Source organism: Aquarana catesbeiana, linkage group LG08 (assembly GCF_042186555.1).
Source record: "Aquarana catesbeiana isolate 2022-GZ linkage group LG08, ASM4218655v1, whole genome shotgun sequence".
In the NCBI taxonomy this organism is placed as follows: Eukaryota; Metazoa; Chordata; class Amphibia; order Anura; family Ranidae; genus Aquarana; species Aquarana catesbeiana.
Window position 1 is genome coordinate 229,902,763 of NC_133331.1, and position 23,749 is coordinate 229,926,511.

Here is a 23,749-nt window from a genome sequence, read left to right on the forward strand (position 1 = left end):
AACACTGATGTCAGCAAACGCATTATTAATCCCCAGCACTGGTGTCAGCAAACGCATTATTAACACCCAACACTGATGTCAGCAAACGCATTATTAACCCCCAACACTGATGTCAGCAAACGCTTTATTAACCCCTAGCACTGATGTCAGCAAACGCATTATTAACCCCCAGCACTGGTGTCAGCAAACGCATTATTAACCTAGCACTGGTGTCAGCAAACGCATTATTAACCCCCAACACTGATGTCAGCAAACGCATTATTAACCCCCAACACTGGTGTCAGCAAACGCATTATTAACCCCCAACACTGATGTCAGCAAACGCATTATTAACCCCCAACACTGATGTTAGCAAACGCATTATTATCTCCCAACACTGATGGCAGCAAACGCATTATTAACCCCCAGCACTGATGTCAGCAAACGCATTATTAACCCCCAACACTGATGTCAGCAAACGCATTATTAATCCCCAGCACTGATGTCAGCAAACGCATTATTAATTCCCAACACTGATGTCAGCAAACGCATTATTAACCCCCAACACTGATGTCAGCAAACGCATTATTAATCCCCAGCACTGGTGTCAGCAAACGCATTATTAACACCCAACACTGATGTCAGCAAACGCATTATTAACCCCCAACACTGATGTCAGCAAAAGCATTATTGATCACCAACACTGGTGTCAGCAAACGCATTATTAATCTCCAGTACTGGTGTCAGCAAACGCATTATTAACCCAGCACTGGTGTCAGCAAACACATTATTAACCCCCTGCACTGGTGTCAGCAAACGCATTATTAATCTCCAATACTGGTGTCAGCAAACGCATTATTAACCCAGCATTGGTGTCAGCAAACGCTTTATTAACCCCCACCACTGATGTCAGCAAACGCATTATTAACCCCCAACACTGATGTCAGCAAACGCATTATTAATCCCCAGCACTGATGTCAGCAAATGCATTATTAATCCCCAGCACTAATGTCAGCAAATGCATTATTAATCCCCAGCACTGATGTCAGCAAATGCATTATTAACCCCCAGCACTGGTGTCAGCAAACGCATTATTAACCCCCAGCACTGATGTCAGCAAACGCATTATTAACCCCCAGCACTGATGTCAGCAAACGCATTATTAACCCCCAACACTGATGTCAGCAAAAGCATTATTGATCACCAACACTGGTGTCAGCAAACGCATTATTAATCTCCAGTACTGGTGTCAGCAAACGCATTATTAACCCAGCACTGGTGTCAGCAAACACATTATTAACCCCCTGCACTGGTGTCAGCAAACGCATTATTAATCTCCAATACTGGTGTCAGCAAACGCATTATTAACCCCCTGCACTGGTGTCAGCAAACGCATTATTAATCTCCAATACTGGTGTCAGCAAACACATTATTAACCCCCTGCACTGGTGTCAGCAAACGCATTATTAATCTCCAATACTGGTGTCAGCAAACGCATTATTAACCTCCAGCACTGATGTCAGCAAACGCATTATTAACCCCAGCACTGATGTCAGCAAACGCATTATTAACCCCCAGCACTGGTGTCAGCAAACGCATTATTAACCTAGCACTGGTGTCAGCAAACGCATTATTAACCCCCAACACTGGTGTCAGCAAATGCATTATTAACCCCCAACACTGGTGTCAGCAAACGCATTATTAACCCCCAACACTGGTGTCAGCAAACGCATTATTAACCCCCAACACTGATGTCAGCAAATGCATTATTAACCCCCAACACTGATGTCAGCAAATGCATTATTAACCCCCAGCACTGGTGTCAGCAAACGCATTATTAATCCCCAACACTGATGTCAGCCAACGCATTATTAACCCAGCATTGGTGTCAGCAAACGCATTATTAATCCCCAGCACTGGTGTCAGCAAACGCATTATTAACACCCAACACTGATGTCAGCAAATGCATTATTAACCCCCAGCACTGGTGTCAGCAAACGCATTATTAACCCAGCATTGGTGTCAGCAAACGCATTATTAATCCCCAGCACTGGTGTCAGCAAACGCATTATTAATCCCCAGCACTGGTGTCAGCAAACGCATTATTAACCCCCAACACTGATGTCAGCAAACGCATTATTAATCCCCAGCACTGGTGTCAGCAAACGCATTATTAACACCCAACACTGATGTCAGCAAACGCATTATTAACCCCCAACACTGATGTCAGCAAACGCTTTATTAACCCCCAGCACTGATGTCAGCAAACGCATTATTAACCCCCAACACTGATGTCAGCAAACGCATTATTAACCCCCAGCACTGATGTCAGCAAACGCATTATTAACCCCCAACACTGATGTCAGCAAACGCATTATTAACCCCCAACACTGGTGTCAGCAAACGCATTATTAACCCCCAACACTGATGTCAGCAAACGCATTATTAACCCCCAACACTGATGTTAGCAAACGCATTATTATCTCCCAACACTGATGTCAGCAAACGCATTATTAACCCAGCACTGATGTCAGCAAACGCATTATTAATCCCCAACACTGATGTCAGCAAACGCATTATTAATCCCCAACACTGATGTCAGCAAACGCATTATTAACACCCAACACTGATGTCAGCAAACGCATTATTAATCCCCAGCACTGATGTCAGCAAACGCATTATTAACACCCAACACTGATGTCAGCAAACGCATTATTAATCCCCAGCACTGGTGTCAGCAAACGCATTATTAACACCCAACACTGATGTCAGCAAACGCATTATTAATTCCCAACACTGATGTCAGCAAACGCATTATTAACCCAGCACTGATGTCAGCAAACGCATTATTAACCCCCAACACTGATGTCAGCAAACGCATTATTAACCCCCAACACTGATGTCAGCAAACGCATTATTAATCCCCAGCACTGGTGTCAGCAAACGCATTATTATCTCCCAACACTGATGTCAGCAAACGCATTATTAACCCAGCACTGATGTCAGCAAATGCATTATTAATCCCCAACACTGATGTCAGCAAACGCATTATTAATCCCCAGCACTGATGTCAGCAAACGCATTATTAATTCCCAACACTGATGTCAGCAAACACATTATTAACCCCCAACACTGATGTCAGCAAACGCATTATTAATCTCCAGTACTGGTGTCAGCAAACGCATTATTAACCCAGCACTGGTGTCAGCAAACACATTATTAACCCCCTGCACTGGTGTCAGCAAACGCATTATTAATCTCCAATACTGGTGTCAGCAAACGCATTATTAACCCAGCATTGGTGTCAGCAAACGCTTTATTAACCCCCAGCACTGATGTCAGCAAACGCATTATTAACCCCCAACACTGATGTCAGCAAACACATTATTAATCCCCAGCACTGATGTCAGCAAATGCATTATTAATCCCCAGCACTAATGTCAGCAAATGCATTATTAATCCCCAGCACTGATGTCAGCAAATGCATTATTAACCCCCAGCACTGGTGTCAGCAAACGCATTATTAACCCCCAACACTGATGTCAGCAAAAGCATTATTGATCACCAACACTGGTGTCAGCAAACGCATTATTAATAAGGTTGCCACCTTTCCTTTAAGCTAAACCCGAACACTTTAGCGGCCTGGGACACCTTTAGGTGCCCCAAGGAGAGAAGAAATGTGGTGCGCATAGCATGCAGCAGTGAACAGTGGGTGTAGCCAAATTGCTCTTGCTTACATCATCGCCCTGCTACCCAGTGATGCCAAATCTGCCCCAGACAGCCGCCCACAGCTCCCAGGTGGCAACAGATTTGTGTGTGATTATCTTGATTACTCAGGGAGCCACAGCCACAGCCAGTCTGAATAACGTGTTTGGGTTTCAGTCTGCCTGAAACCCAGACACAAGATTAAAAACCCGGACTGTCCGGGTGAATCCCGGACAGGTGGCAACCCTAATGACACCAGCACTGGTGTCAGCAAATGCATTATTAACCCCCAGCACTGGTGTCAGCAAATGCATTATTAACCCCCAGCATTAACCCCCACACTGCACAAATCCCCCCACACTGCACACATTTCTACCCCAGTCACCCCACTAAGGACATTGCCTCAGTGTGATGGCTTACTCACCTCTCCTGGCAGTCAGGATCATCCGCCTCCCGAGTCCTCTCCTCCTGACTTCCACACATGCCTAGTGACAGGGGACCCAAAGAACACAATCTCCCTCCCTGAGGTCAGTGCCTAGGTGGGCGGGGCGATGGGCAGATCCTTCCTCCGCTCTGTTCTCTCTTTGGGTTGCAGCAGCGTGCAGCGGAGAGGACAGAGCAGATGGAGAGGTAAAGCTCTTCGGCGCCTCCCCCTCTGCGGTGCAGTGCAAAAAAGACATCCTGGATCGGCCCTGCCTGGGGGGTACTTTGAGACCCCTGGTCTAAGGTTTTGCTTACCTCCTTATAAAAATGAATCCAATTTGTTTGACAACTTCTGTCAGTGGCATCCCATCCACTAGGGGCGAAGGCATGCCAACCCCCATCCATGTGTCCGGCCCCCTGATCTTCATACAGGGCGCCGAACCATGGATTCCAATTAGGGGGGGGGGGTTTATTTGAAGTACGTGATTAGAGCCAAGGGCTCTAATAGGCTTCAAAAAGGGTGGCCTTGGGGGGCAGAGCACTGCGCTCTGAGCCCACCCAGTTGTGTGACAATAGCGAATTAATATTTGCTATTATCACACTGATTCTCCTCCCAGCCAATCAGCAAGTGGGTCTTGAGACACACGGCTTTCAGCCGCCTCCTCCTCCACTTATCAGAGCCATCAAATCAGCGCCACTCCAGCGGGACAATCTCGGAGGCTGTGCCCGGACACCCGCTCCTGCTGTCACCCATCGGGGATCGGATCTGAGTCAGCGATCGGGGTGGGAGATTGGGCTGTGTGTGCTCATCTCAAGTGCCAGATCCTCACCAGCAAACTACCGCAGAGGAGAGGTGAGTGAGCCATGTACACTAAGTGCCGGTTCACACTGGGGCAACTTAGCCGCCTGACAAGTAGCGTCCCGTTCTGTACAATGGAACCGTTCTAATCGGAGCGACACAAGTCGCTCCGGCTTAGAAAAAGGTTCCTGTACGACTTTGGGGGCGACTTGCATTGACTTCTATACAGAAGTCGTTTTGCAAGTCGCCGCTCCTGTCGTGTCCTGGGTCGCGTGAGGCACTGTCTGACGCCCCCCCCGACCGTTAGAGCACCAGCCGCCACTGACTTCTGTCTTTCATGGATCTATGCTGTTTATTATTTGAAAATGTTTTTTTCCTAGCAAGAACTCATATGTATTTTCTTTGGGGATGTTGGGGGGGGGGGGCAGAACCACCATCTTAAAGCCTCATACAGTCTACTTGGTAGGGCTCACCCTCCTCAAGCTGACATCAGCTATGCCCACGCCACTGCTCGGTCTGCTTTTCTGTGCTTCTGAGTTCCAAAAAGTGCACATAAGCGCAACTGGTGATACAGAGCCTCTACCACTTTTGTGAGTGTACTGACACCTGCACAGCAGAGGCTTAAATTAATTTTGTACTGGTGGAGTTGAGAAGAAAAATTATTACCATGGCTAAAAAGTGGGCCTTATCAATAAAGTGCCTGTTCTTTTATTGTGTATGGTTGTAGTGTGCCACCTTTCCCCCTTTGTTATGATTTAGACAGAATATTGCCTGTTGTTACGCTGAAGAGATTGTGGGAGTATTTGGTGTCAGGGCCAGCAATATTCCCCCCCCCCCCCGTGGGACTAACACACTCCCCCACCACCACCCGCTGTCCTTACCTTGGATGCGGGCAAGCTCGGGGAAAGCTGCTCGGGTGTCCTCTCCTGGAGCAGCTTCCGCTGTGTCTCCTCTCTCCTCCTCCCGGCTATAGGCATCCAATAGGATCACCATACGTTTTGGCCAATCGGGAAACAGGTTTCATACTGGCTTCCCGATTGGCCAGGAGGAGGATCAGTGTTGCAACAGCGAATTTTCATTCGCTGTTGCAACACACCTGGGTGGGCTCCAGACGCAATGCTCTGCGTCCCAAGTCCAACCTATTTGGAAGACTATTAGGCTCGATTCACACCTATGCATGTTGCTTTTGAGCGTTTTTGGAGGTTTTTTTTTCATGCTTGCCGCGTTTTTGAGCCGCGTTTTTGCCGCGTTTTTGCCGCGATTTTGCCGCGATTTTGCCGCGATTTGCGTTTTGCGTTTTTTTTTTTTTTTTTTTTTTTTATTTTTTTTACAGTCTTACAAAAAAATTACAAAAAAAAAAAAAAATAAAAAAAAAAAAAAAAAAAAACGGCAAAAACGCACCAAAAACGCATCAAAAACGCTGCAAAAAAGGTGCACTTGCGTTTTTGATGCTTGTCCATTGAAAACCATTACATGCAAAACGCTGCATTTTGCATGAGAAAAAGTCCCCGACCCTTTCCAAAAACGCGGAGATACAAAAAAGCATTGATGTGAACATGTTCCATAGGAACCCATGTTAAAAAATTCCCGTGCATTTCTGCAAAATGCAAAATGCATCAAAAAACGCGCTAGTGTGAATGGGGCCTTAGAATCTATGGCTTTAGACAGTGCTTAAAAAAAAAAACCCTGGCCGCTGTAATTCATATGCCCGGTGATCCGAAAGGGGCCGGACACATGAATAGGGGGTGGCCGTGGCGGCAGTGGATAGATTCATGCTATGCATGTATCTATCTATTATGCATATAGGGGGTGGCGGCGCCCAGACGCCCCTAATGGACAGGCCGCCCCTGCTTTTCAGCTGTGTTCACAACAGATCTTCATTTTATTTAACCAAAAATCCAATTAGCAGAATGCTATCTAGTTCTGGGATAAAGTGTGAAATGAAACAAAAGAATGCTGGAGAATCACCATACAGATACTCCTCGTTTAACAACTCTCCTGTTTAACGACCACTCGGACTTACGAACAGCTTTCCCCACCCAAACAACGCACTATACATCATTGTATTGTACAGTACAGAATTTTTGTTTGTGTTCTGTACTTATGCAAATTAAAACAACGTTATTGAGCTTGTGTTTTTTTCACAATACAGTACAATAGTTAAGAATGCTTAAAATATTGATTACTTGTGGCTCCTCATTTAATAACCAAATCGTTTAATGACCTGGTTGTTGGAATGGAACCTGGTCGTTAAGTGAGGAGTACCTGTAATGTCCTTTAGAGCAGTGGTTCTCAACCCTGTCCTCAAGTACCCCCAACAGGCCATGTTTTGGGAATTTCTCTTAGATAAAATAGCTGTCCAAAATACCAAGCCATTGACTCTGATTTAAAGCACCTGTGCAAGATAAAGGAAAACCTGCAAACATGGCCTGTTGGGGATACTTGAGGACAGGGCTGAGAAGCATTGCTTTAGAGCAGGGATATGCAATAACGGACCTCCAGCTGTTGCAAAACTACAAGTCCCATCATGCCTCTGGGTGTCATGCTTGTGGCTGTCAGAGTCTTGCTATGCCTCATGGGACTTGTAGTTCTGCGACATCTGGAGGTCCGCTAATTGCATATCCCTACTTTAGAGTAACCTTTGCCCGTTACACTGCTTTACAATATAAGATAACTGCAGCAAGTGTCAAAGGGTTAGGAAAATGGTTTAAACATAAAATGGACTAACATGCAGAACAGTGTTGAGATTTCCTCTTCCTTTACTTCTCTGGTTTCCTTTCTTCGAATGTGTGTTTGTAGCTTGAACCCAGTGACCATGGGATGCCTTTCTCTTGCCAAGCTAGGCAACAGAGTAAAATGTGGCAGCGACAAAAGTGGGTAGGGTTACAGCAGGGACTTTGGGAGTCCACCAGCAGCTAGGGCTTCTTTTAACAGATACCTGCACCCATCCACTGACATTCACAGATGGCAGCAAAAACAACTGACAGCGTATACTCGGGGGCGTGGGGTGATTTTGGACTCCCTGTATCTGCGTCCTAGATACACAAAAGTTGGTAGCAGGGAGGACACTCACAACCAGCCCCCTCCAGGCTCTCCTGCTTACCCAGTGAGGCCCAGGTAGGTTCATTTGCCTATACCGCTATTGACAGCAGCATTTGAACCATTTATATATAGTAAATTGATCACCACAGATATAAGCAACTATGTTTAGACTCTTTAATACAAGAATACAAAAGCTGCTGACAAGTATAAAGTGCAGTAGTTCTCAAGTCATGCATCTGCATATGCTGTTGTTCATCTGTTTTTGTGTGTTTTGCTAGGGGATAGGGTTGTCGTCATGTGATATAGAAATGTCAGAACGCATTTGAGGTCTATCGATTGCACTGGGATCATACAGTGCATCCACAAAAGGTGAATTTGCGTTTTATTTTTATTTTCTCAGTGTCTAAATGTAAAGACTTACCTGTTCTGACGGACTCCCTGCAGATCATGGCCAGTGAGATAGCATATGTCAGGAGGAAGACAGGACTCTCCGGACTCCAGCTGTCACTTGCTGGGTGGTTGAGGGGGAAGGATGCCCTCCTTCCTAAGGATTAGATGTCTATTCCTGAGGAAGGGGAACATCCTTCTCCTGAAACACATAGAGAGTGACCAGGGTCGTAACTACCACCATAGCGACCCATGCGGGCGCTATGGGGCCCGCAGCCGAGTGGGGCCCAGTGAGGATAAGAGCACCGCCGGCACAGTCTCAGTCAGCCAGGGGAAGAGAGAGGAAAGGAAGAGGCGAGCTGTCCGTATCAGCAGAGAGCTGAATTGCCCAATGTAATAGCTTTCATTAGAACTTCCAGTGTTCCCGGGGCTCACGTCACATAGCTCCACCTTTTGGCCCTGTGCCTTTGATAGACAGAACGCAGATCCAATGCGCAACATGTGACGTCATCAAAGGGGTCGGGCCAAGAGGTGGGGCTATGTGACGATGAGCCCCGGGAAGACAGGAAATTCAAATGAAAGCTATTACAGCGGGCAATCCCGCTCTCTGCTGATCTGGGTGGCTTGCCTCTTCCTCTGCATAGGTGGGGCTGTATGGGGCACAGGCAGACCAGGCTGTATTGGGCACAGGTCACGCTGTATTGGGCACAGGTCACGCTGCATTGACACTAGGGCAGCTGTGGGGGGGGGCCCCATACAACATTTTGCTATGGGGCCCTGCTATTTCTAGTTACACCCCTGAGAGTGACAGCTTGATAGTTCTAAGAAAATAGGGATCCTTATCTTCACATCTTGGTACAGTGATAATCTTGCCCCTTTTGTCACATAAAGCAACAGAAATTGCAGGCTGGCCCTTGCAGGATCCCTTTTCTCTAGGCACAGTGATGCACAGAAATGAGAAATAGAGATTAAAGTGATTGCAAACGTTCAGTTTTTTTCTGTCAAGATCCTCATCTTCAAAGCTCCCTTAGTAACCTAAATCACATACAGGAAAGCCAAAAATATAAAACAACAAATAGCTCCCAGTAAACTTAAACTAAACAAAACACAGACCTACCCTTACCTTCCTCAACATTAAAGGAATGTACCAATGTCAAAACTTCAACTGCCTGACTTGTAAATTTGTAAAACACAGGCAAAAACCCTTCACTACTAAAGAAAAGACATACAAGCTTAGTGAATTCTATAAATGCTCATCCATGTCTAACCTGTCCTGGTGGCCTGCTCTATGTAGGCTGAACCATCCAAACTCTACAAAGATGTTTGGAGAACATAGACGCTCTAATGAAGAGTTCCACCAAGGCTCCACTAGTGGACTACAAGTCTGGGTTGTGGAGTCAGTCTCCAGGAGCCTCACTCGAGCAGAGTGCATCGAGCATCCCTGCAAGAGGGGGACTTTCTGGATATATACTTTAGATAGTTTAAGACCGGGGGCCTTAACAAGGACATTGAAATGCACTCTCTCGAATAATTATCTCCATACATACAACTTTCTCTATTCTAGTATGGTCATGCGACAATCCACTGCTAGTGGGCCCATAATCATGTATACTGTATTTATTGAAAATCTGGCCCACCTTCTGTTCGATCCGTTATAACAATAATTTGGGTGAGACTACTGTCATCATGGCACTCACTCATAATCTCCATTCCCATAGTCCTTCCCTAAAAAAAAAAAACCCCACCTTGTAGAGTGTCTGTGTGTACACATATACATATTACCGTAAACTCCTTTAGTCCAACTAGTTAACATACCACATCCTTTTTGTATCAACTTTTTCCATCTCCCCAATTCTTTATTTTTTGGGGCACTTATATGTATATAGATGTAATTAAGCTTTATTGATTCAAATTTTATCATACATTTTTAAACATATATTTCTTATATATTTTTTTAACAGGACCCTTATAGTCTAATGAGATTGTCGTAAGTTCTAAACGTCCACCTGTAAGTATACTCAAATAGATACATTGATAGCAATCATGTTTAACTAGAGACATATTAGGGAGCTTGTTGCAGGCACCACCCTGCAATCCCATGTACCCCCCCCCCCCCTCCTTCCTTTCCCATATAAACCTCACTGAAGATGGCAGCTCCATGTGCCTGACGAAGGAGCACACATGCTCCGAACGCAAGTTCAACCATGCTGCCCAGCTGGACGTCAGGGGCACTCTAGGACAGTGATGGCGAGCCTTGGCACCCCAGATGTTTTGGAACTACATTTCCCATGATGCTCATACACTCTACAGTGTAATTAAGCATCATGGTAAATGTACTTCCAAAACATCTGGGCTGCCAAGGTTCGCCATCACTGCTCTTGGAGACTAACCTAAACACATGCTTATTTACATCATTTTAAATGTGAGTTTAACTTGTTATATTAAACTTGGATGTTTTAACCCACATACTGCACTCAGAGTGGCACCGCTCTCTCTCTTCATCCACCCCCCAGCCATTGGCTACTGCTGAGCCTCTTGTGAGAGAGGGGAGAGAAAGAACAGCACTGCTACAGACAAGCACAGTGCTGTATCGAGACTGGGCTCAGGTAAGTATTACTTGTTTGTATTATAAGGATTATTCTATACAGCGGCTACTGGAAAACCATGTTTGTGGTTTGCCATTTGCAATCACATCTGTGGGTTTCCATTAGCAGACATTTTGGTACATTGGGGGAGGGATTACTGCTTTGAGTTCCCGTCTCTTCTTGACATCTCCCATGCGCATCCTCATTCTGTTTCATTGGCCATAAGCTCCCTGTATCTTACTAACTAAATTATTTGCCCAGGAAAGCAGCAAAGACCCTGACAGCACTTAATCATTCCTATGTTTCTCTCAGTCTGAGTGTTTGCATTCCTATCAACTCAAGTGGAAACAATTTGTACTGTGTGAGATCTGCCATTACTATTCTTTACACTGTTGCTAAGCAGTCTGGTGTGCAGAGGAACTTACTGTGACAGTTTTTCTTTACTGTAAAATTGATTGATATTTGTGGTTATCATGCTTTGGAGGTTGCAACCGCTATCCTGTCACTATTTCAGAAGTTAAACCTGAGATTCACATTCTAAAGCTGCATTCACACTTGAGCTGAGCATCTTTGGTTGTTTTAACAGGCTTTTTTTAAATGTATTTGCTAGGGCATTTTTTATAAAAAAATATTAGCCAACGGAAAGCTAGTTATTCGAGTTAAAACATTTTTTTTTTTTTTGCCGACCGCCGGCTGTCAATTGACGGCCAGGCGGCGCAGCTCTCGTTGCGGGACCTCACTCACCCAGCCCATCAGGGGGCACGTGCGCGCCGCCGCCAATTGCACACGCCCGCCGTGTCACTGGGCACCCAGTGCGCGTGCCCGGTGGCCGCAATGTCCGCCGGGCACCCGCGATTGCCGGTAACACAGCAGGACCGTGGATCTGTGTGTATAAAAACACAGATCCACGGTCCTGTCAGAGGAGTGGAGACCGATGGTGTGTTCCCAGTACAGAGGAACACCGATCGGTCTCCTCCCCTTGTGAGTCCCCTCCCCCCACAGTTAGAAATACTCCCTAGCAAACACAGTTAACCCCTCGATCACCACCTAGTGTTAACCCCTTCCCTGCCAGTCACATTTATACAGTAATCAATACATTTTTATAGCACGGATCGCTGTATAAATGTGAATGGTCCCAAAAATGTGTCAAAAGTGTCTGATATGTCCGCCGCAATATCACAGTCACAATAAAAATCGCAGATCGCCGCCATTACTAGTACAAAAAAATAAATAAATAAAAATGCTATAAATCTATCCCCTATTTTGTAGACGCTCTAACTTTTGCGCAACCAATCAATATACGCTTATTGTGATTTTTTTTTACCAAAAATATGTAGAAGAATACATATCGGCCTAAACTGAGGAAAAAATTTGTTTTAAAGAAAAAAAATTGGATATTTATTATAGCAAAAAGTAAAAAATATTGTGTTTTTTTTCCAAACTTGTCACTCTTCTTTTGTTTATAGCGCAAAAAATAAAAACCGCAGAGGCGATCAAATACGACCAAAAGAAAGCTCTATTTGTGGGGAAAAAATAATTTCATCTGGGTACAGTGTTGTATGACCGCGCAATTGTCATTTAAAGTGTGACAGCACTGAAAGCTGAAAAATGTCTTGGGCAGGAAGGGGGTGAAAATGCACTGTATTCAGGTGGTTAAAAAATGCATGGTAAGCACATTTCTTTTTTTTAGGCATTTCTCCTCTGCAGTCTATTGAGTTCAAAAAAGCTTGCATCTTGTAGCTCAAAAGAAGCTACTTCATGTACTTTTTTCCAGCTGCAAGAAACTAAGCTCAGGTATAAACAGACACTTGGATATTGAACATTTTTGAACTTCAATTTACAAAATACTCAAGTGCAAATGGGGCATGAGCTCTGCTACTATTCATATTGTCTATATCACTATATTTTTTTCTTTTCTGCATCTCTTGCATGTAGGGCTGCCCTACAGGTGACCTGCAGGAACATACGCAAAAAAAAAAAAAAACATGCCCGCCCTTTCTCGCACCTGTAGGTGTGAGCCAAGCTTCAGACAGGGATTACACAGAGAATCTCAGTTGCTTCCCCAATGAGGTTAAGATTTTCAGGAGTGAAAACACATGGATTGTGTTGGGAAAATCTGCTTAATTTGTTGTCCGGATTCAAAAGTTGGCAGCAGGGACACAGCTAAAACTTAGAACCCTGTCCTTGCTGCCGACTTTCCCTCACTTTGTCTGGTGAAACGGTTACCACTGTTACAGTATGTAAGCGAAACAGTAAAACCCTAGGGGTGTCTCATCCTGTGCTGCACTCTAAAAAGAAAAGAAAAAAAAGTTTGACCTGGACCAGGGGTAGGCAACCTTTTGAGCACAGTGTGCCGAAAAATGTTTTCAAAGAAATTGAGTGTGCCAATTTTAAAACAAAAAAATTTCAACTTCACACTCTCAATCATGAAAAGGATTTTTTATAAAGTAAATGCTTTAAACTACTAGAGTAATAGTGACAAATTAACCTGCAGTCTCACGCCTCAGATTAGCCCGCTGAATCCCCTTCTTATCTCTCCCACCTCTGTACCCCCCTGCTCTTCTGTCCCACCACTGTAACCCCCCAGCACATCTGCCCCACCACTCTACCTCCCTGCACATCTGCTCCACTGCCATGTCCCCATGCTCTGCTATCTTACCGCTGAACCACCTTCTCATCTTTCCTAACACTGACCGCTTTCTCATCTGCCCCACCAATGTACCTCCTGTACATCTGTCTCACCTCTGTACCCCCCTGCTCTTCTGCCTAACCTCTGTCCCCCCCCCTGCTCTTCTGCCCTACCAATGCACCTTCTTTCACATCTGCCCCACCGCTGTACCCCCCTGCTCTTCTTTCTGTCTTACTGCTGAACCCCCTTATCTGCCCCAGCACTAAACCCCCCGGGCTCATCTGTCCCACCACTGTATCCCTCCTCTCATCTGGCCCAACACTGAACCTCCCCCTGTTCATTTGACCTACCACTGTACCCCCCGTGGAACCCCCTTTTCATCTCTTCCACCACTGTACCCCCTGCACAACTGCCCCACCGCTGTACCCTTCTGCTTTTCTGTCCCACCGCTGAACCCCCCCTGCTCATCTGTTCCACCCCTGTACCTTCCTGCTCATCTGCTGTACCCTCTTCTCATCTATGATATGCGCGAGTGGTGCAAGGAAACAGAGATGAGACACATCTCCCTGTCCTGGCACACTCATTCTCCACCTCTCGCATCCAGCCCACATGCTTGTATGTGATGGGCCTGTGTACAAGTTCATAAGTTGGGCCCCCCGCAGCAAAAGTTGGGTGTAATTTTCATTGCGCTGAATGGTGGCTATGGCCTAAAGGGACACAGAGTGCAGGAGTTCAGTAGTAAGAGACGCAAAGTTCAGAGGGTGGGAGTAGGTGATGCAGAGCTGAGGGGTCAGTAGTAATTGACAAACACACACACATATATATATATATATATATATATATATATACATACACACACACATACACACAGTATATATTTCAACAAAGTTCCCAGAAGCTCAACAGTAATTCTACAAACTTTCACCCAATTGTGGTTTTTTCAATCACAGTGAAATCCCTCTTTCCGAGATTGGTAGCAGCAACCAAGCAAGTCATCTTCCTCCAGATGGTGTGCAAGGCTAGCAGGACTGATTGGCTTTAGCAGTGGCCAATCACAGTTTTCCTCCTCCTGGAAACATGGAACGCCCCCCCCCCCCCCCCCCCCCCCAGCAGAACAGCAGCCAATCTCTTCCCCCATCACAAAAACTGGTGATCGCAGCTACAGCAAGGTTAGAGAACCAAACAATGTTTCCCATCTCTTACAATGTGTGGGGGCACAGTGCCTCCCCCCTCACTGCAGGTGCGGCATTGGGAATTCTGAGATTAGCATGCATTAGTGTGGCAGAAGCTGTGTCTCACAGACATTTCCCTGCACTTCTCTGCTGATAGGGAGGGAGTCGAGTGCCGGCAAAAGAAACTTTGCATGCCGCTTGTGGCACCCGTGCCGGGGGTTACCTACCCCTGGTCTGGACATACTAAGTCTACAAGTCTAATGAATACAAAACCAAAATAATTGGTGTATTTATATCTGCCTGTTTAGCGTTAAATTATACTACCCATCTTGGTAAAAGAAAGAATCACATAGGACATAGGCAACAGAAAAGGCACACTTTATTTAATAAATATACATTGTTAAATATTATTTTGTTACATTATAGCAATGTGAAGCTGCAATCTGAGCGCTTCCTGGGAATTACATAAACTTGCAATAAACCTTTCACACAAAGCGTCAGATCATGTTCGCCTGTCAGTATTTCAGGTGGACATGATAGGATCCTCCATTCACCCCTATAAACTGGTGGGTGTAAACTGACTTGTGTCTCTGGTCCATTAAAAAAATAAAATAAAATAATGTAAGAGGATCCGTTCCCCTCTTTAAGTGGATTGGATCGCAGGGCCATTGGGTGTAAATGGACAGCGAAGCCCGTTTACACCCGACTGCACATACAGCAGAGCAGGCTCTCATCTGCCCGCTCTACTCAGCAGGGGATCAGCGGACAGATCCCCGCTGATCTAAACGAAGTCAGCCCTGCCTGAAAGAGATCTAAGGCCTCATTCACATCTGCGTATGGGGCCAACTACGATTTCCTACAGGAGACTTAGTGGGGTTTCCCACAAAAAGCTGCATGTAAGAAGTCTCATTCAAAACAATAAGAGGCTGACAGCGCCTGCAGCCAACTGTGGCTGTTCCTATGTAATCAAACTATTAATGATTGGCTCTGGATGCAAAGAGTCTGTCCAGGACTGATCATCCACAGGTATTTGCTGCATAAATCAACTGAATGCAAACAGTGAACCAAATAGAAGTACTCTGCAACCAATCAGCAATTTACTTTGATCAAATTTGATACAAATGAACAGTGTACTACTCATTGTATGCATTCATTTAACTTTCATACAAAAAGTTTTAAAGTCAGTTTAAAGTGATTGTAAAGTCTTGTCAATAAAAAAAAACACTAAGATGTCATACCTGCTCTGTTGTCATGGATTTGCACAGAGCAGCCCAGACCCTCCTCTTCTCGTGTTCCTCTATTGTGCTCCTGGATCCTCCCTCCAGTCCAGTGCCCCCTCAGTAACAGCTTCCTATGGGGGCATCCGAGCCGAGTCACAGGTCCCTGTGCTCATTCAGACACGGAGCTATGGCCCGGCCCCGCCCTCTCTCTTCCAATTAGCTGACTGACTTTGATTGACAGGAGTCAATGGCACCACTGCTGTCTCTCAGCCAGCAAATCAAGAGGGAGAGTCTCAGATGGCCGAGACAATCGTAGACATCGCTGGACAGAGATGGGGCTCAGGTAAATATTAGGGGGTGCTGGGGCGGCTGCTGCACAGAAAAGGCTTTTTATCTTAATGCATAGAATGCATTAAGATAAAAAAAAAACTTCTGAACTTACAACTCCTTTAAGGATCAATCTTTTCTAAATATCAAGCTGGTGTTCATATACAATGTCAAAAAACCCACACATATGTGTCAGATCCTGGGAATGGAATGTGAGTGGTGGCTATACCCAATATCAGGGGCTGTGCTTCCAAAAACCATACTAGCAAAAATGCCGCAAAGGATATAGCATCTACAGTGCATCCAGAAAGTATTCACAGCGCTTCACTTTTTTCACATTTTGTTATGTACAGCTAGAGTTGTCCCGATACTAGTATCGGTACCGATACCAAGCATTTACGAGTACTTGTACTCGCACAAATGCTCCCGATGCCAGATCCGATACCTGGGTGAGATGAATAAAACGACCCGGCACAACTGGAAGTCAGCGGGCGGAACAGCAGAAGCTACGCTCCGTGTCGACGTCAGCAGTTGGACATCCCGATGCCCATTTTGGTACACCCTGCACTCCGCCGCAGTAAGCCAGCAGTGGACATTTTATTACACCCAGCCCATATAGTTTGGGCTAGGAGCAAGGAGCACCAAGATGGGCGTTGCAGGCAGCCTTTCCTCATGGCATGACAGTGCATGGAGAAAAATAAAATTGTAAATAAATTGCAACTAAATTATAGAGTAAATACAAAGTGTACATAGTGTACATATACGTGTGCGTTTACACACTTACCCACATGTACATATGTAATAGGGCTGCCGCTGTAGTGCGAGGTAAGTACCCCAAAAAATGACAACATTTGATATGTGTTAGAGGACACCTTGCTGGATCTGGTGACAGAGGAGTATGTAGGATCTACAATTAAGTGGTGAAGGAGAGGAGATTCCATTCTCTGAGGCACAACCAATCTACATATCTGCTGGACAGGAGACAACACCATCTTGATATACACAGGCGTATTTTTCATATTCATCTGGTGAGTGGGGTTTCAGGAGGGGAGCACAGGAAGTCACCAAGATTACATCAACGTGTCACCAGCCCTGCACCTCACACTTGATGAACTTTATTGTTTGCACCTTATTTCGTAATTTTTTTTGAATTTTTGAACTTTATTGAATGCACTTTGTTACACACGTTGTCATATGACACATATTTGATGCGAGTGTATGCACATTTATGACAGAGAGGCAGCGCTAAGTATATATTTTCTGTTGGCATGCCCATCAGTGCCCATAAATGCCACCTATCAGTGCCCAATGCCCATAAGTGCCGCCTATCGGTGCCAGCCACCTGTCAGTGCCATCTATCAGTTCCAGCCAACAGTGCCACCTAATCTGTATTGTGCTTTGATAATGGTCACGTAACATTAAAAAAAGGTATCGGTAATCGGTATTGGCGAGTACTTGTGGAAAAAAAGTATTGGTACTTGTACTCGGTCTTATAAAAGTGGTATCGAGACAACCCTAGTTACAGCCTTATTCCAAAATGGATTCAATTCATTATTTTCCTCAACATTCTACAAACAATACCTCATAATGACACGGTGAAAGAAGTTTGTTTGAAATCTTTGCAAATTTATTAAAAATAAAATTACAAAAAAAAAAATCACATGTACTTAAGTATTCACAGCCTTTGCCATGACACTCAAAATTGAGCCCAGGTGCATCCTTTTTCCACTGATCATCCATGAGATGTTTCTACAACTTTTGGAGTCCATCTGTGGTAAATTCAGTTGACTGGACATGATTTGGAAAGGCACACACCTGTCTATATAAGGTCCCACAGTTAACAGTGCATGTCAGAGCACAAATCAAGCCATAAAGTCAAAGAAAGTGTCTGGATACCTCCGAGACAGCATTGTATCGAGGTACAGATCTGGGGAAGAGTACAGAAAAATTTCTGCAGCATTGAAAGTCCCAATGAGCACAGTGGCCTCCATCAAACCTAAATGGAAGAGGTTTGGAACCACAGGACTCTTCCTAGAGCAGGCCGCCCGGCCAAACTGAGCGATGAGGGGAGAAGTGCTGTGTGCCACAATGCATATTCTGCAGAGGTCAAGTCCACTTGTGCTTTATCAATCCAATGTCACTCTGCCAAAATCTCCTTTGCGGAAAGCACGTATGAAGTCATAAGCAGCAGCGCTGTAGTTTGGTATAGTTATGTTGACGTTTCCTTTAAAGGCAATTAAAAGGATACATGTTATTAAGTTATATGGCAAACATTTTGTACATGATTCTACACTAAACATGTTCAGTCACAACGCTGGCTTAAAGTGGTTCTAAAGGTACAACTGAAAGTTCTGCTCCTCCCACCATTATTGAATGTATTTTTTTTCCCTGGGAGAGGGTACCTTTTTCCCAAAAGTACCAGCTCCCACCTCTGCATTTCTCACTCAGGCAAGATGTTCAGTACGTCCCTCCTTCCTGCTGTCAACCTTCTGAGACACATCACATGGATATCCTAGGAAGCTGCAGAGCCAGTCTGAATATACAGCACATTTTGCTCATGAGCAGTGAGTGAGTACAAGCCACATCCAACTGCCCATAGCCAAGATGGTGGTGTCGGGACTCTAAAGACCGATGAAGAACTGGCCCAAGCGAAGACAGCACTGGGCTCCTGGTCTGGTAAGTGTCCGTTTATTACAGCTACAGTAGCTGCTGAACATAGTTCCTCTAGGTCCGTGAGGCAGTTATAGATCCCATAGATCCCTATCATTAACTAATCAAAAGCAGAAGACTTCTGTTTGTGATATTAATGCACAGTAAATAAGCTTGAAATGGCCTAGAACAAGTAATAAAACAAGGAGTTTATTATATTATCTACACTACCCGCAAGAGGAATAAGAAAAATAATGTGTATGAAAGAACCTAGGGTGGTAGAAAGAGAGCAGTACAAGCAAAAAGGGATGGGAAAAAAGGGGATGGGAGAAAGGCAAAGAGGGGCAAGGCAAAGAGGGTGTGGAATACCTCCGATCCCCAGGGTTTGACAAATCTTAGATAGAACATTATATATATATATATATATATATATATATATATATATATATATATATATATATATATATATAAAAAAAGGGAAGGGAAGCGCTGACAATTCAATTATGTTTGTTGCACCTGAAAAACCCTGAATACTAGGAATGAAAAGTGATTGATAGTGTAAAAGTGCGCAAACCCACAGGGATATAAAATATAATGCACTATAATTTTGCCCAATGTAGACACAATGGGTAAATTGGAAACAAGTATGTGGTCTAGATTGACCTGTAACACATGTGGATAAGCAAAAATTTCTTAAAACTGTATGTGCATAAATCAAAAAATATAAACAATGCAATTCAAACACAACGTGTATATAATTTAAAAAGGAAAAAAAAAAAACGACGAGAGAGTAAATATATATCAGCAGCCTCTCAGGTTCCAAATAGTCTATGTGAAAGCAAATCAAATTCAGCAGAGTGATTGGGCTGAATTAAAAACACATCCAATTATCACGTGAGTCCCAAATCGAACAGATGCTGATCCAAAGGTGTGTGGACCCCCTTAGTATGAAGACACCACGGTGCTCAAAAGTAATCAAATTGCTGCTTACCAGACCCACACAGGTCACAAGCTTGTGTGCTGATCCATAGCTTAGGGATTCATTCCTCTGTCTGCCAAATCTCAGAGATTCACAATGGACAACAGCTCCCAGCAGACCCAGATGGACGAGTAAGCATGGACGCTCATCTGTGGCTGATAAAATGGATTCCTCTATACCTTACTCAAGGGGTTCAAGTGGATCCTCAGTTAACAGCTCTGTGTTCTGGACAGCTAATTATCTGTGTAATTTCAAAAAAATGCATTCAGAGCTTTGATTCCAGCTTCCTGCTTCCTTCTGGCATTGCCATTCACTCTGCTTAATTTGATATGCTTTCACATAGACTATTTGGAACCTGAGAGAGACTGCTGATATATATTTCCTCTCGTCAGTTTTTTTCCCTTTTAAGATTATATACACGTTGTGTTTGAATTGCATTGTTTATATTACTGTGGGTTTTCCCACCCTTTACATAGAATCAGCGTACCTTTACACTAATATATATATCTCACACATATATATATATATTTATTTATATATACATACACAGTAATACCTCGGAAAGCGAGTAACGCAGTTTACAAGCGTTTTGCAATACGAGCTATTATTTTTTTTTAAATCCTGACCCAGTTTGCGAGCGATGTCTTGAAAAACAAGCAGGATTCAAGCCTCTGGGGTGTGCAGTATCACATTTGGCTAGAGGTGCGGGGGGGGGGTTTGTGCCGGTGACACTCGGAGCCACTCCGTTCCTGAGTGTCTCTGAGCCTCTCCGAGTGCATGTGAGTGGTCTCCCAGTCTTTCCAGCGCCCCCCCCCACCTCTGGCCACATGCGGTACTGCATACACTAACAGTGCCACCGGAACAAATTATCTGAGTTTTCATTGACTCCTATGGGGAAACTCGCTTTGATATACGAGTGCTTTGGATTACAAGCATTCTTCTGGAACGAATTATGCTCATACTCCAAGGTACCACTGTATGCGCAAGGCTCCGGTGTTGGCATGGGAGTAGACTATCCATGGGGACCACACTTTAGGGAATCTCTTATGTGTATCTAGAGAGATAGCCATCCTTTTTTTCATTAATCGTTGTGCCATTCTTGAAAGTTCAAAGCAGGTGATTTTCATTAATGAGCTATGGTTTGCTTGGAAGCATTGAACGTGGAGCCAACCACAGGGGGTGTCGATGTTAAGTTAACGTCACCCCAAAAAGATTTGCAAAATGCAGTGCAATTGTCCGAATCGGACTGCATAGGTGTGAACACCCATGCAGTCCAATTCTAGTGCGGGGGGGGAAAAAAAAAAAAAAAGGGGGTCCTGTACCTTTAAATGAATGTCACAAATTTCACTGCACAGACATGGCATTTGAATGTTGTGCAATTCCTGTCCGAATCACATGCGGGTAATGTTTTAACTTTAAATTTCTATGGCTACAAAAGCAATGCTTAGAACTCACTGACTGGTTCCTATATTACATAGTACTGTAGTTTACCTACTCTTGACTTACACTAATATTTCATCATTATTCAACATGTATAATGAAGAAAATAAGTCCTTTTTAATAGGCTGTGCGTTTTGCTTTTTTGCCAATACCTGCAATCAAAGAGTTAAAGCGAAAAGGGTGAAATCAACATTCTTGTAAAATGCTAGTCTGTGCTAGTGGAATAAAAACTCATCTGGATATTCTGAAAACTTACCAGTACCAGTGATTGCTTTCACCTTCTGAGTCTTTCCCAGCTTTTTAGCAATATTCTTTAAGAGTGTCTCAATGTCGTCACATGGCCCTTCCAGTTCATAATGCTGCACATAGCTGAAAGAAATGAACAGTGCACAGAGTAAAAACTGTTGTTACAGAGAGAAACAAAATGGATTTTTCATTTGTCTGCCACAAAGTATCCAGGGCTTAACGATACATTGAGCTTTAAGCCATTCCTCTAGGGCAGTTTGGGTGAAGTATTACTTCTGTGTTTTCTTTTTGCTACTCTTTACCTGATAATCCTAATTTAGGGGGGCATAGAGTGAATACAAAGGTTGTCATATTTCTAATGCACAGAAATTTTTCTTCTCTTTTTTTGTTTTAATTAGAATTTTGGTAACGTTCGTCTGATGGTATAACATTTTGATCTTTGATATGATTTGGTTCTCAGGTATCTATTGCTGAGCCCATTTTGGCTCAGATAGGTGAAGTCTTTTGTCTCTATGAGGGTAACCATGTCATTAATTTTAATTGTTAGGGTTGTGTGCAATTGCTCAGGGAGTTTACCTTGATGGATCTATTGAATTCCAGTTGCAGCAATTTATGCTGCAACACTATAGTCTAACGTTTTTTATTTACCCGTCAAACAAACATTTTTTCCTGCCGTGGTAAGCTTGTACGTGTGTAAAGCACTAGGGGTGAGTGACGATTCAAGTAAAGGCACGAGGGAACTTCTAAGATGGCCACTGCGGCTTCGACCATGCGCAGTATGGTGCCGCGGGCCGATCTTAATCTGCTGGCTTTAAGCTGGCATGGTTTTGTCCCCCATTGATGGCAGTCCACATGGGGACAGTGAGGACACATTGTGGTGTCTGCTGTGGTCCTCACGAACTGCCAATGTCCAGAGCCGCCAAGTAAGGGCATACAGACTTTCAAATATGGCCGTGACAGGTTCGTGCATGCGCGTTAACGCGTCGTAAACGATCATACACACAGCAGTCAATTAGCATCCTATTACTCCTTCCCAGCTGTGACGTCAGACGCAGCTGGGATTAGGAGTATATTTAAGAGCCTCTTTGAACAGGATTCAATTCTGTGGCCACTCACCCTGTTATCAGTGAGGCTTAATACCCGTTTAAAAGTAAGTAGTTTTTTGCCTTTTTTTTTCCCACTTTAGCAGTGAAATCTTTGCTATTTGTGGGCGATAAGCCATTTACGTAATCTTTTTGTCACCTTATCTAGGGGTTAATCCCTTGGGATAGATCAATCCAGGTTTTGATAATCCCTGGCTAATGCAGTGTCATTTTTGATGCTGAGCTAAGGAACAGCAGCAAATTGAAAGAAGAAAGTGCTCAGGTAAGAATTTCTGGGCAATTTATTCTAACTTACCATTAGATATCCAGTAGACTAATTTTGGACAGTTTTGATGCGTAAATAATTGCATTTTTAGATGGCAAAAGTACCTTGAAGTTTGCCGTCACTAGATGAAGTTTGCATATAGAAAAGGATTTGCATACTGATTGATCAACTTGCCAAACTTCTTGAGATAACAGGTCAGGTTCATAATTGAATTGGATTTCAAACAGTTGAGGTGACACGAATAGTGATCAATCCTATCTATATAATTCTGCAGGTGTGACTGTAGGGCAATTGTTCTTCCCTCACCTTTGTGGCACAGATATTCCCCATTGGACCTCTTGGTGGGTCTTGGGGATTACCCGGAACCGTGACCATTCTGAAAGGGTGAGAATGTATCCATCAGACAATCTAATTGTGATACTGATTATGTAAATTGTGTTTGAGCCAATAGGGACCTCTTGGGATCTCTATATGGTTGTATTGCTGTTTATGTAAATTTAATATTATTTTTATTATTTTTTGTTTAGTGGTAATGTTTTAAAATAAAGGTCCTACAAAAGCTCTAGAAGAAGCCACGTTTGTGGTGAAATTTTTTTGTATTGTGACCACAGGGCTGTTTTTTGCCCTAACTGTATAAGTAGTTTTACACTGTTTATGTAATAATACATTTTCTATTTTCTTTTATTTGATTTCTGATTTTTTTGCACCTAAAAGCTCCACTCTTTGTGCACTGGAAAATATATGCCCAAAGAGCAGAGTAATTGCTAGTCCACGCCACTTCCTTACCACAACACGAGGT

The 23,749-nt window shown here is 44.0% G+C and overlaps 1 protein-coding gene across 2 annotated transcripts in view; it reads right to left on the reverse strand.

The window, feature by feature from the left end:
* Positions 1-15,078: 15,078 nt before the first annotated feature.
* The window catches only part of MTG1 (mitochondrial ribosome associated GTPase 1), an 84,588-nt gene continuing 75,917 nt past the window's right edge, over positions 15,079-23,749 (reverse strand). For both annotated transcript variants that reach the window (XM_073596932.1, XM_073596933.1), the window contains 2 exons: positions 21,593-21,705; positions 15,079-18,492 (listed from right to left, as the gene is read on the reverse strand). In XM_073596932.1, coding sequence (XP_073453033.1) covers positions 18,395-18,492; positions 21,593-21,705 — 211 coding nt within the window. In that variant the 3' untranslated portion in view covers positions 15,079-18,394. The remainder of the gene's footprint in view (positions 18,493-21,592; positions 21,706-23,749) is intronic.